The 13,940-nt window shown below is 43.5% G+C and overlaps 1 protein-coding gene and 2 non-coding genes across 3 annotated transcripts; all 3 read left to right on the top strand.

Moving 5' to 3' along the window:
• Positions 1 to 136: 136 nt before the first annotated feature.
• LOC140900586 (uncharacterized) lies at positions 137 to 11,260 on the top strand. Its single transcript, XM_073318091.1, has 5 exons — positions 137 to 365; positions 914 to 946; positions 2,057 to 2,089; positions 3,121 to 3,151; positions 9,654 to 11,260. The coding sequence occupies exons 1-5, from the start codon at positions 137 to 139 to the stop codon at positions 9,937 to 9,939; spliced, it is 612 nt and encodes a 203-aa protein (XP_073174192.1). The 3' UTR covers positions 9,940 to 11,260.
• On the top strand, positions 1,729 to 1,935 carry LOC140900596 (small nucleolar RNA SNORA73 family). Its single transcript, XR_012155666.1, has one exon. It is a non-coding gene; the product is annotated as a small nucleolar RNA SNORA73 family (small nucleolar RNA).
• Positions 2,778 to 2,984, top strand: LOC140900597 (small nucleolar RNA SNORA73 family). The gene has a single exon (XR_012155667.1). It is a non-coding gene; the product is annotated as a small nucleolar RNA SNORA73 family (small nucleolar RNA).
• Positions 11,261 to 13,940: the final 2,680 nt, after the last annotated feature.

A 13,940-nucleotide genomic window follows, 5' to 3' on the forward strand; every position in this document is an offset into this window, starting at 1 on the left:
CCCCACCTCCACCCGCTGCTGGTCTAGGGCGGCCCTGCAGGGGGCGCTGTCTGGGCTCTCCGCAGCCGCCGCCCTGGGAGGGGAGAAGCGGCCGCACGAAGGCCAAGCCTTTCCCCGCCCGAGATCGATAGTACGCATGCGCGTCAGGGAGCCTCCGCCCCCGGCCGGAGGGCTAGGGCGCAGCGCATGCGCCCACGGAGCTGTTGGCGTCTCGGCCCGCCCCGAGCGACGCGACGCAAGCCCCGCCCCGCCGTTTCCGGCTCACCGCTGCAGCGCATGCGCTCTGGACCAGCTCTTCCCGTCGTGCCCTGGGTGCTATAAATTCTCGTTGTCCCGCCTCTGTCGCTCTTTTCCCTCGGAGCGAGGTGGGTGGTAGGAGCGGGGCTGGGCCTGGTTTGGTGGGGCGCGTGTGGGGGGAGAAGGGGATAGTGGCCCGGGGGGGGGGGGGGTTATGATTCCTCTCCCGGCCACGGCCCAGGGGAGGCCGGGCCTGGGGCCAGGGGGTTCGTACGGCGGCTGGCGGGGATCGTGATTCCTGAGTAGAGCCTGGGCCTCAGGCTCGGCCCATCCCCCGGCGCCTCTCGCGGGGGGAGGGGCGGCGCCGCGTGCTGCCCCCGGAGGGCCCCCCTGGGTCCGGCGTCCAACGAGGCCCCCGGAGAGAGGTTGCGCGCTCGGCTCTGCCCGTGTGGCGCACGGGAGCGCAGGCCCCTTGCCCCGCGTTGGAGAACTGGTCTGCAGCCTGCCGGTTCCTGCTGCTGCTCTGAGGCCTCGGACTGCGTCTGCGGGGATCAGCCATGCAGGAGACCGTGTATCCCTGGGACGGCTTCTTCCCGCTGGGAAGGCACGTTCTGCAGCCCTGTCAAACCCCATGGGCTCGGCTGTTCTAACAGGTTATTTGTTTGTTCTGTTTCAGCAGCTTTGCAAGCAGCGCATGCCTGTCCACAAGGTGAGGACTTACAATTTTCTCTGTACATATAGGTACCTTTCCACTTGCTGGTATTGTTTTCTTGCACACTTGGGCTGGCTCTGCATGGTAGCCCAGTTTACCCCAAATAACATTGAACCCTGGAGATGGAGAAGGCTCACCAAGGATAGCAAAGTTTAACTAAACCTGAACCACCCCTGTTAGAAAGCCTAGGTGGTGATCCTGCTCTCTCACAATAGAGGAGCACTCTCTTGTCTGGCTGCAGGATCAGGCTTTTGGGGGAGCGTGGAGTGGTACATTTGAAATCTTGTGTCAACAGGTGTTCTCAGTTTAGTTGGTATTGGCCCTACTTTGAGCAGGGGATTGGACTAGATGACTTCCTGAGGCCTCTAACAACCCTAATATTCTATGATTCAATACATATATGATTTTGTGTAATAATTGAAATTTAGAAGGTATGTTGTAGTCCCGTTGCCTTTTCATTGACTGACTCTAGATCTTTGTTTTGGTCCATACAAATTTCCATTTTGATCAAATTTGAATTCTAGTTCACGTACATCACCCCACTTCAGTGTTTATAAAACAGACTTGTGAGGTCCATTTGGTCAGAGTTCAGTTTTCATAGCATTACCCATGGTATGTCTAACACATTTGTGTAACTGGTGCATGGTGTACACCCATGTTTTGCATTGAGGGTTTTCGGGCACTGCATTACGAGGTCAGAATTCATTAAAGTTTAGCATCTGGGAGGCTAACTGGGTGAGTGGTTCAATTGTGTATGGACTAGAGTACATTATTTCAATCCAACGTGGGCATCCGGAGAAGTTGCTCTCTCTTGGCTCTGCCCGTGTGGCGTACGGGAGCGCAGGCCTTCGGGCTCCATGACGTATAGTCCTATTCCACGACGTTGGAGAATAAGCTTGGGCCTCTGGTCTGCAGCCTGCATATTCCTACTGCTTCTCTGAGTCCTCGGACCGTGACTGAGGAGATAAACCATGCAGGAGACATTGCATTACTCAGATTGCTTCTTTGTTCTGAGAAGCCATGTTCTGCAACCCTATCAAACTCCATTAGGCAGACTGAGCAGGGATTCGTTCAGTTGTTCTAACATGTTTGCTTGTTCTATTTCAGCAGCTTTGCAAGCAGCACATGCCTGTCCACAAGGTGAGGACTTATAATTTTCTGTGTGTACATAAATACCTTCCACTTCCTAGTATTGTTTCCTTGCACACTTGGGCTGGGTCTGCATAGTAGCCCAGTTTACCCCAAATAACATCGAATCCTGGAGATGGAGAAGGCTCATCAAGGATAGCAAAGTTTAACTAAACCTGAACCACCCCTGTTAGAAAGCATAGGTGGTGATCCTACTTTCTCACAATAGAGGAGCACTCTGTCTGGCTGCAGGATCAGGCTTTTGGGGGAGCGTGGAGTGGTATATTTGAAATCTTGTGTCTACAGCAGTGTTCCCAATGCATATATGGTTTTGTATAATTGAAATCTAGAAGCTATGTTATAGTCCCTTTGCCTTTTCGGTGACTGACTATAGATCTTTGTTCTTGTCCATAAAAATTTTCATTTTGATGTAGATCAAATATGAATTCTAGTTCACCTACATCAGCCCATTTCAGTGTTTATAAAACAACCTTTGTGTGGCCCATTTGGTCAAAGGTCTGTTTAGTACATTTGTGTAACTGATGCATGACGTATACCCATGCTTTGCATTGCGGATTTTGGGCCACTGCATGGATGGGGTCGGAATTCAGTAAAGTTTAGCATCTGGGAAGCTAACTGGGTGGGTAGTTCAATTGTGTATGGACTAGTGTAAAACAGTGCTAGAGTACATTATTTCAATCCAACGTGGGCATCCGGAGAAGTTGCTCTCTCTTGGCTCTACCCGTGTGGCGTATGGGAGCGTAGGCCTTCGGGCTCCATGACGTATAGTCCCATTCCACGACGTTGGAGAATAAGTTTGGGCCTCTGGTCTGCAGCCTGCATATTCCTACTGCTTCTCTGAGTCCTCGGACTGTGACTGAGGAGATAAACCATGCAGGAGACATTGCATCAGTCAGATAGCTTCGTTATTGCCAGGGTTGTGCATGTGAGTGTTAAAAACACACTTCAGTGAACTATAAGGAAATCTGATATAAGAGGGATGAATTATCAACTCATCTGAAAACTTTTTTGTTTTCTTCTAGCTTCAGGTGCTATGTTGCATCAGTTGAAAAGGTGAGTAATGTACTGTCCATTACTTCTTCATAGATGTAGATTTTTTGCAATTCATAGCTGATGTTTATTAGCACAAGCTCTTTAGCTTTGTTGATTAGTATATAAAAGCTGTATGGAATCAGTTGTAAAGTAGCTTAGTTTATCATAGAAAGAAAAGGAGTACTTGTGACACCTTAGAGACTAATCAATTTATTTGAGCATAAACTACAGCTCACGAAAGCTTATGCTCAAATAAATTGGTTAGTCTCTAAGGTGCCACAAGTCCTCCTTTTCTTTTTGTGAATACAGACTAATATGGCTGCTACTCTGAAATTTATCAGACACGTTTCACTTCATTGTAGCTATCCAGAGGAATTACTCTGTGTTGGACCAACACAAGGTTAGCCTTCAAGCCTTGTAGCTTCTAAGGGACAGATGGGACCTGAACTTGTGTGACCATGGTGTGGTCCTCAAATGTAGATTATAACCTGCTATGAGGAAATTGAAACTACAAAAAACCTGCCTTGCTGAAAAGCATGAGAATCTGCATAGATCACTACTGTGGGGCTAAATTATTTTGATTACACCCTGCAATATGTATGCTCAGTTGGCTCCCATGGTGTTTAAATTTTTTGAGGCTGGATTAAGGTGACCTAATCTCCCATAACTTCCAGTAGAGAAGACAACGGGGCTGCCTAGTTTGGGTATTGCAACAGAGCAGTGGAAGACAGGAATCTTGAAGCCTATGAAAGTCTCCCATAGCTGTGGGTTTGAGGGCCATGATTTAATCTGCATATTATGGCAAGGCAAGAGGGAGTGAAATCCCTACAATATGGCCTTAACTTTTTGGAAATCATTTGCACTCCATATGTGCATTTTTATCAAGATTTGCAGTTGTTCTTGAATTAAACCTTGCTACATTCCCTGTGAAGAATCAACATTAGCCTACTACTTATGGGGAAGGGAGGGGGTGTGTGAAATAAGGCACAGGAATTAAGTCAAAACTGGGAAGAGAATCAAGGTCTCTTGACTAGTCATAGGCTTTAACCACAACATTCTCCTGTCTCACACTAGCACTGATAACTTTGTTTAAAATACCTAGGAAAATCCCATAAAACAAAACCACTGACCTCTGGCTTTATTCTTTCTCCAGGTAAAATGAAGAAGCAGCTGGATTACAGGGTTCACTCTTTTCAGGTTCCATATTTGAGTTCTCTTTTGGATCCATTTTCCAGCAGGATTCCTGCAGTAGTTCTTCACATTCATGTCCTGGTCTCCTATTCTTTTGACTGGATAGTATTTTAGTACTATATTTTATTCCCTTTTGTGGATGATTAGTTAATTCTAATGACCTGGTATGCTAACTTCTGATCTCATGATTAAATTAAAGAAAACAAGAGGAGTTAGTAAAAAGAGGTTTAACAAGGTTCTGTAAAAGAAAAATGTAGATGTGGTCATATGTTATGTTTTGTGTGGATAGGAGAGTTCTGGGTTGAGTTCTACTCCTTTAGTGCTTTGTGTCGTCTCCAGGTAGCCTGACAAATGGAGTAGGGCTGTGTTTACTTTGGCAAAATTGGTTTCATAATTCTCAGGGTCGATAAAAATGATCTTTTTAATTTAAATTGGAATTTTTTTTCATTTAAATTATGTCTCACTCTGTTCAATGAAATCTGAGTTTAATATAAAATGTTACGGCCTACGTTTATAATAATCTAAAAACATTTTAATAAAAAATATACTGAATTCATAAGTCTATCAAACTTACAGGCTGATTTCAATGTAAAGAAAGAAACGGAAAAATCTTGCTTCTGAGGTCAGGCTTTATAGATATGGCACAATAGGTCATGTACTGTAATAAGGGCTTGTTTGTTTAATAAAAATTTTGTATGCTGTTCTGTGTGTGTGTTAAAATAATTTCAGTTGCCATTTTTAAGCAGTTTGACACAAATCATGAATAAAGTTAATTAGTAAATAAGCAATTTATTATCACCCACCATTTGCCATACTAAAAATGGACTATAAATTACTAAAAATCTGAATTTTAAGCTATATAATTGCTTAAATACATGTTTACGTGTACTGTTCTAGTTAGCGAAAATGATGGACCAAATCTGGCATAAAGGCTTTTCTATTTAGTTTTAAATCAACAGGTTTTAATGGTTATATCCACTTTCTTTAGAAAATAACTGAAATACAAATGGAAAGATTGGTTAAAATCAGTGATTTAAATCATGCTTTAAATTGCCTTGATTTAAATCAATTCACCCTGCCACAGATACCCCCAGGTGTAGATCCCACTGGTGGCATTAGTGGTGGAAATTGATATAGAGAGGACTCAAGTGTGTGTAACATTTCAGCTCACCCTGTTCTATAACCTGCTTTCACTACATTTTCCACAATTGCTACTACTCGTGGTGAGTCGCATGTCTTACTTTAGTCAGTGTAGACTTAACTCAGGTTTGCCTAGACAAGGATTATTATGGGTGTTGTGTTACACCATGTTGGATAACACAGTGGTTCTCAACCAGGGGTCCATACCTCCTGGGGGGGCTGTGAGCAGGTTTCAGAGGGGCCACCACGCAGGGCCAGAGTTACTTGCTTGGGTGGGGCCCGAGGCAGAAAGCTGAAGCCATGCTACGTGGGGCTGAAGCCAAAGCCTGAGCAACATAGCTTTGTGGGGGCCCTAAGCAATTGCCTTACTTGCTCCCCCTTAATGCTTGCCCTGGCTTTTTTGTGCAGAAAACCAATTGTGGCACAGCTGGACCATGGACTTTTATATCATTTTGTGGAGGCCTCCAAAAGAGAGAGGTTGAGAACCCCTGGGATAACACATTCTAAAAATGCCATTGACTATTGCCTAAATATGTTAAACTGCACTAAATACAGCCTAGGCTTCAATTCAGCTTAGTACATGCCTCATTAAGTGTGTGGCAGTTCTCCACCCATAGCCCTTCCTTATAGCTTCCCCTGCTATCCTGTGTTCCATTCATATTGAGTTGTATGTTTTTTTGATGTATCCACTAGAGACTGGGAAAAAGAAAAGAAGGACTTGTGGCACCTTAGAGACTAACCAATTTATCTGAGCATAAGCTTTCGTGAGCTACAGCTCACTTCATCAGAGACTGGGAGTAGATCACCCCATCCTGTTCCTTTATACATGGCTTATCATCCCTAAATTAGGGCACAGATTTTGATAAGCAACACACAAGGCCAAACAACTGGCAGCATTATTAATGGAGCTATGCCGGAGATGAACGTGGTCCGTCATTTCATCGAACAATCAGACAGACAGCGCAGTGCCAAATTCTGCTCTCAGCTGCCCTGGCGCAGCCCCTATTGATTTCCACCCCTGTTGATTTGACTAACAAACACCAAATTTCTACAAAAGAAAGAGCCCCAGACAACAGTGCCAAGAAAGAGCCACACACGGCAAAGTCCAGAAAACAGAAGTAGCTGCGCAAACAGCTCTGTATTTGCCTGGCAACAGCCTCCTCCTGCTCCAATCCAAAACGCCTGCCAGTTAGGTGAAAATATGTCTTTGCACCTTGCTAATGGTACTTCCAAGGACAGCCAATGGATAGGCAGCTCAAGAAGGAACAGCAGAGCGTGGTTGGCTGAGACTTCAGGCCACTCAGCCAGTGCCTGCAAGGAGCACAACAAAGGGAAATCATGCCGCACCACTCTATTACAATTCTTTGAAGGAGAAAGGTGATCCACTAGATATAGTGTACTTGGACTTTCAGAAAGCTTTTGGCAAGGTCCCTTACCAAAGGCTCTTAAGCATATATAGTGTAGATAGCGCCCCTATGAGGTGGGTGCATATGGTGGTGGGAAAACTGTTCCCAGGGAGGAGTAGTTCAGTCAAGCTGGAAGGCCACATTGAGTGGAGTCCTACGGGGATTGCTCCTGGAGCCGGTTCTATTCTATATCTTTGTTTGCAGATGATACCAAACTGGGAAGGGTTGCAAGTGCTTTGGTTGAAAATGATTTGGAGAAATGGTCTGAAATAGAAGATGAAATTCAATAAGGAAAAATGCAAAGTACTCCACTTAGGAAGGAACGATCAATTGCACACATGTGAAATGACTGCCTGGGAAGGGGTACTGGGGGTGTTACAGGGGACCACAGGCTAAACATGAGCCAACAATGTTGCAAAAACAAACATCATTCTGGGATATATCAGCAGGAGTGTTTTCTGCTCTGCTCCATACTGATAAGGCCTCAACTGGAGTATTGTGTCAAACTGCACCACTGGTCAGAAAAGATGTAAACAAATTGGAGAAAGTCCAGAGCAGCAACACTGATTAAAGGTCTAGGAAACAACCTGTGAGGAAAGACTGAAAAAATTGGGTTTGTTCAGTCTGAAGAAGAGAAGACGGGGGGACAGAATGGTTTTCAAGTATGTAAAAGGTTACAAGGAGGAAGGATGAGAAATTGTTTTCAATCTCTGAGGCTAGGACAAGAAGCAATGGACTTAAATTTCAGTAAGGGTGGGTATAGGTTGGAACAGTCCTGTCAGGGTGTTTAAGCACTGGAACAGAAAGCCTAGGGAGGTTGCGGAGTCTCCATCATTGGAGGTTTTTAAGAACAGGTCAGACAAACATCTGTCAGGAATGGTGTAGCTATTACATAATTCTCCCTTGAGTGCAGGGGACTGGACTAGATGAACTTTTGAGGCCACTTCCAGTCTTACACTTCTACAGTTCTATAGGATAAATGAGAGGGACCTCTCATGGGTTTAAAAGTATCAGAGGGGTAGCTGTGTTAGTCTGTATCCACAAAAACAATCAGGAGTCCGGTGGCACCTTAAAGACAAACATTTATCTGGGCATAAGCTTTTGTGGATATATCTGAATAAGTGGGGTTTTTTACCCACGAAAGCTTAAGCCCAAATAAATCTGTTAGTTTTTAAGGTGCCACTGGACTCCTCTTCGTTTAACTGATTAAAAGAAAATAAAGGGTAGGAATAAATGATGAGTGTTCAGTGGTGAGACATAAATAGTGGGTTTCCTCAGGGATCTGTACTGGGACCTGTGCTGTTCAGCATATTGGTAAATGGTTTGGAACAGGTAGGTGGCAAAAGTTGTAGATGACACAAAATTACTGAACATAGGTAAGTCCAAAGCAGACTGCACAGAATTTCAAAAGGAGTGACAAAATGGCAGATGCAATACAGTGTTGATAAATGCAAAGTAATGCACATTGGAAAAAATAATCCCAACTATACATATAAAATGGTAGGGTCTAAATTAGCTGTTACTACTCAAGAAAGAGATCTTGAAAACATCTGCTCAATGTGCAATGACAGTCAAAAAAGCGAACAGAATGTTGGGAATCTAGGGGGGAGGGATAGCTCAGTGGTTTGAGCTTTGGCCTGCTAAACCCAGGGTTGTGAGTTCAATCCTTGAGGGGGCCATTTAGGGATCAGGGCAGAAACTGGGGATTGGTCCTGCTTTGAGCAGGGGGTTGGACTAGTCCCTTCAAACCCTGATATTCTATGAAAGGGAGAGATAATAAAACAGAAAATATCATCATGCCACTATATCATTCCATTGGTACTCCCATGTAGTTCTGGTCACACCATCTCTAAAAAGCTACATTAGAATTGGTGAGGACAACAAAAATGATGGGGGTGGAACAGTTTCCATATGAGGAGAGATTAAAAAGACAGTCTGTTCAGCTTGGGAAAGAGATGACTAAGGCGGGGATATGATCGAGGTCTATAAAATCGTAAACGGGGTGGAGAGAGTGAATGGGAAAGCGTTATTTACCCTTTCACATAACACAAGAGCTAGGAGTCACCCGCTTAAATTACTTCTTTACACACGTACAGTTAACCTGTGGAACTCATTGCCATGGGATGTTGTAAAGGCTAAAAGTATAACAGTTCAAAAAAGAATTAGATAAGTTCAGGGGGGGGTCTACACCCATCAATGGCTATTATCCAAGATGGTCAGGGACACAACCTCAGGCTTCAGATGTCCCTAAACCCCAAACTGCCGGAAGCTGGGACTGGAGGACAGGGGATGATGGATCACTCAAAATTGCACTGTTCTGTTCATTCCCTCTGAAGCATCTGGCACTGGCTACTGGCAGAGACAGGATACTGGCACAGATGGACCATTGGTCTGACCGAGTATGGACGATCTTATATAAATGTGTATGAATTCATAATTTAATGCTTCTTCATTAATAAGCTTGTGTACATACCATGTAGCATCTAGTCTGCCTGGCAGAAGGTTTTAATCTGTAATTGCAAATGTGTGCAGTACTAGTCTTTGAAATATTCTAGAAATTAGTTTTTTTTATTCAGTGACACTTATGTACAGGTCAGTATTAGGCTTAGAGATGACAATCCACAGCTTCGGTGGAGCTTCAGTCCAAGTGCTCACTAAGCAAAACTGGCAATTTTTCTATTAACGTAGATCCAAGTTAGCACAAGTCTGTGTACTTGTAGAAAATGAAAAATGGTGGTAGTGGTGAGTAATGCTAACAATATACTTTGGGAATTTTACCTCTACAGGGCAGTTACGGTATGTGAAGACATGGACGATACAAGCCCCTTAAAGCTTAGATCAAAGAAAAAAAGACTGTCCACAAACTTTGAAACATGTGTTGTTTGCCAAGAAAATCAAAAGAATGCAAACCTGTCAAAAGCCACCAGTGCTGGCCGGAACTCTGTGATGCTGGCAGCAGAAGCCAGGAGAGATGAATTGTATTGGCGGCTACTGGGTGAGTTTTTTAGTTTAGACAAAAAGAAAAGGAGGACTTGTGGCACCTTAGAGACTAACCAATTTATTAGAGCATAAGCTTTCGTGAGCTACAGCTCACTTCCTCAGATGCATATCGTGGAAACTGCAGCAGGCAGTGTGTCACCAATACTCTACCACAGGGGTCGCTTTCAGAAATACACAAGCAAGTCGAATTTGGCATATGTCAGAGTTATGTTGAACCCAGGGAGGAAAACCAACTCTGAATCTGATCAGAGAGCAGCAAGCTCATCCGAGTCTGTAGCCACCGGTTTAAGCACATCCTCCAGCGACTGGTCCTGTTGCGTTGTTTGCCTAAGAAAAACACATAAGAAAGACAAGAAACTTCATAGAATAGGAACATTTGAGAGAGCAGCCAATCTGAGGGAGGCAGCACTTCAAAGAGGAGATGCTGACATGATGCGCAGAGTATCTGTGGAAGACTTGATTGCTAAGGAGGCCGTTTATCACTCAACATGCATTTCTTCCTACTTGAGTAAAACCAATCTTAAAGCAAAACAATCAAGTTGCACTGCAACAATACAGTCACCTTATGACGTTGCATTTTATCAGCTGATTGAAGAGATAGACAATGATCTTATGGACAACAAGAAAGCTCTTCTCCTATCCAAGCTGCTTCAAAGATTCAAAACCCTACTTCCCTCAGAGATAGAAACCGCAAGCTATTCCAGTAGCAAATTACAGGCAAGATTAGTAAAACACTATGGGTCTGCAATTTCATTCCATGGACAGCACGGACAAGGCAAGTCTACCGTTGTTCTATGCAGCACAGTAACATTAGCTGATGCTATCCAAGCTTCTAGTAATGTGAAGCAGGCCCTTAAATCATCCAAGCGTTTTTTGGATGGGCTTCCGGCGAGTGAACCTGATCATCGGCTTTCAAATGAACAAGTGGTTTTGTATAATGCTGCTTCAGTACTTCGGTCTGAAATAGCCAAAGTGAAAGCCTCAGAATATTACCCAAAGACAGGTGATTGTAATTTTCAGAGACCAGCTACTTTTGTGCCCCAGTTGGTGCAGGAATTTGTCCTTCGGCTGATAGATAAAGAGGCACATAATTCAGTCAGCAGTGAGTGTCTTCCTTCAGAAGACATTCAAAGAAGGTGCCACTCAATTGCAGAGTGCATAGTATTTAACAGTAACCCATGCACTCTCCACAGAGATCATGATGGTGAACAAGATAGTGATGTTGACTAGAAATGTCACCAGCGCTACTAAATGTCCATGATACCTGTACAAATTTATTATTAGAGTGTATTTCACCCTTTAAAAGGTTGTTGTGATGCTTTAAGGTCACAAATCCAATTTTATGTCTTGAAATAATGCATGGAGTCATTAAACTGACAGAAACTTGCAAATATTTCAAAGTGATCATTTTAATGTGTTATTTCTGTAGCAGTGACATCGCTTGGCAGCGCCACGTCATACCTCATCGTAAAATAGACATGGTTTATGGTGTGCCTGTGTGTCGAGATGGCACATTAAGTCGACCCGAATCAGTGGTGTCTGCCGCTCGCCCGTCTCTACGCTGGACTTGTAGATCACTAGCTGATGTGTTCTAACAGCATACCCATACTCCTAGTCTAGACAAAGCTTTAGTAAAACAGGAAAAAAGTCAGAGATGTTAACTGGAAAGAAATAAAAATGTTCCAGTGGGCTCCCCAGTCCAGGTCAGACTGCATTTTAGGTACTAGGAGAGGGTGGGAGGTTGGGAGGTAAGGTCCCATGTGTACTGTATTAAGGAGAGTCTGCAGTTTTTCTTCATAAAGAATCTTATGGACACTGACTGAGGGGTTCAGTGGTATGACCAATAAAAGAATTGGTTTTAAACAGTGGTGCTTGGATCTTGATCTGTCGTTCAGTGACATGACTGGTTAAATGGTTTCACTCAGAGTGAAACTCAGGAACACCTGATGACTTCTCGTGTTTCATACAAATAGCTGTATGCACTTGGGTTCTCCCTGTGTCCTTGGATGTCTGGGGATTAACTCTTTCATCTCCAGTGGTATCAACTTGTCAGGACTAAATGGACCAATCTGAGGCTTCCTTGATGCCAAACTGGCTGATGAAAATCCAGCAGATGTGGTTGATGGATTTATGAAGCAACCTTGCTTGGCAACTTTCTTAATAGGGCTCCTAGCCACCAGATTGCCCAGGGTGAGCTTTTAAGAGGTCATTATCAGACCCAAAGTGTAGAGTTTACCAACTTTTTGTTACAAAACATAGCATTAGTAATACTTAATGAAAATATTTCTGCTAATACTGTAAGTGACCGAGACCTACATTTTTATTTCTCTGTAAAATGCCATGAATGCCTGAAGAAGAGCTCTGTGTTGATCAAACACTTGTCTCTCTCACAAACAGAAATTGGTCCAAGAAAATATATGACTTCACCCACCTTGTCTCTCATGAATACCTATGGCATTATATGACTCGAATGAAATAGTTTTTGGTGAGGGTTTGACCATCCACCTGCTGTATGAGTAACCAAATTGTTGATGCATTATATGAGCAATGGAAACTAATTTCCATCCTCTTCATAAGCGACAGGAGTAGTTATGACATGAAACTTGGGCAAACTAAATCTTTAAAGTAAGTTTCAATAGCTTGAGATTTTAGTGATGGGTAAGAAAAAAATAGGGTTTTTGTCATGATAGTGACTCTTTAAAGAAGGAAAACATTCCTTAGAAAACAATCCAAATGTTAAGGAACGCAGAATACACTGGAGAGCTGAAGTGAACAAAAGCTTAGCGTAGTTCAAACTACATTCTGGTAAGACATCCATGCTGTACTCAAGGCTAAAGATAAGTTCCAAGATATTAGCAAGCTACTAGGAGAGGCAGAAATATAAACTGGCTATTTTGTAGGGATACCTAAGTAACATTGTCCAAAGTGAAATATACCAGAAAATTGACCTAGTATTTGTTGTCATTTGATCACCGGGGCTGTGCAAACCTGAATTTATTAAATCTAACGTTCTGTGGAATGACTTTTATAAGGTGAAGGGAACCTAAAAGCATTGGCTTGAACCAAGGGTAATGTAGGTCTGAGCGTTCTTTTAGTTCCTTTGGATGTCTCAAAAGTACCCACTACCAAGCTAATGTGTAATGCGGATGAGGCTTGAGACAGCATCCAAATGCAGTAATACAAAGCTCAACCAATGTGTATTTTAAACCTTCAGGGCACAGCAGTTCTATGGAGTCAGGCTCTCAAAAGTTAGTTGCAGAGTGGGGGGAAGTTCTCTACTATGATTGTCTCCGATTTGGAGCTGATGGACCCATGGCTGAAAGGCCCTGACTACATGGGGACCTGAACTGTCAGGAGAAACCTGAAAAGAGTTGAAGACCACTTCCGTGCAGCAGGCTTTACATGGTTCATTGTATTCATGTTTAAATTGATGTCTAAAACCTGTTTCCTTCCATGCATATGATTTTCTGTTTATAGCGCCATACTGCCTAGATGCCCTAGTTATGGACCAGGCCCCCATGGCGTTAGGTGCTGTACAAAAACAGGCCAAAAAGATTATTTCTGCCCCAAAGGCTCACAATTTATGCTGGTTTTCTCTGCCTAATCTAGGAAACATTTCTCACGATATTTTCTCCACACTGCCATGTAGCTGTCTTTAGATCACATAGAGCAAAGTGGTTTTCAACCGTGCTGACAATTCATCCACATTACAAAATCTGTGTTTAAGCAGGCAGGCGTCTGATCATGTCATAACCAGGCCCAAGCCCTAGTCCTAGATTGTGCTTCCTTAACACATTTGACATGCTGCTCTTATTTGCTTAGAAGATGTGAAGATTGTAGCATCATGCTTAAATATTTGCAGTGCAGCCAGAGCATTAAAATGGCTTCCCTTTAAATAGGCAAGGCATTTTGCAACAGACCTGCGAACATGGCCCTAAAGTGAAGCATGACTCAGCTCTGCAGTTGAAATGTGTGTAATAGGTTATGGAGCCATGTTGCCTGAACACCTGTTTGGACAATCCTTGCTACAGCCTCTGTGCTGAGTTTTAGAACATACTGCGTTTCTATTGAAT

This window comes from Lepidochelys kempii, chromosome 19 (genome assembly GCF_965140265.1).
Source record: "Lepidochelys kempii isolate rLepKem1 chromosome 19, rLepKem1.hap2, whole genome shotgun sequence".
Lineage (NCBI taxonomy): Eukaryota > Metazoa > Chordata > Testudines > Cheloniidae > Lepidochelys > Lepidochelys kempii.

Bases quoted from the DNA above. Each gene is read 5' to 3' on its own strand.
- LOC140900586 (XM_073318091.1), top strand. From the start codon at position 137: ATGCGCGTCAGGGAGCCTCCGCCCCCGGCCGGAGGGCTAGGGCGCAGC. The intron at 947-2,056 runs GTGAGGACTTAC...GTTCTATTTCAG, and splicing joins AGCGCATGCCTGTCCACAAG to CAGCTTTGCAAGCAGCACAT. The intron at 3,152-9,653 runs GTGAGTAATGTA...TTACCTCTACAG, and splicing joins ATGTTGCATCAGTTGAAAAG to GGCAGTTACGGTATGTGAAG.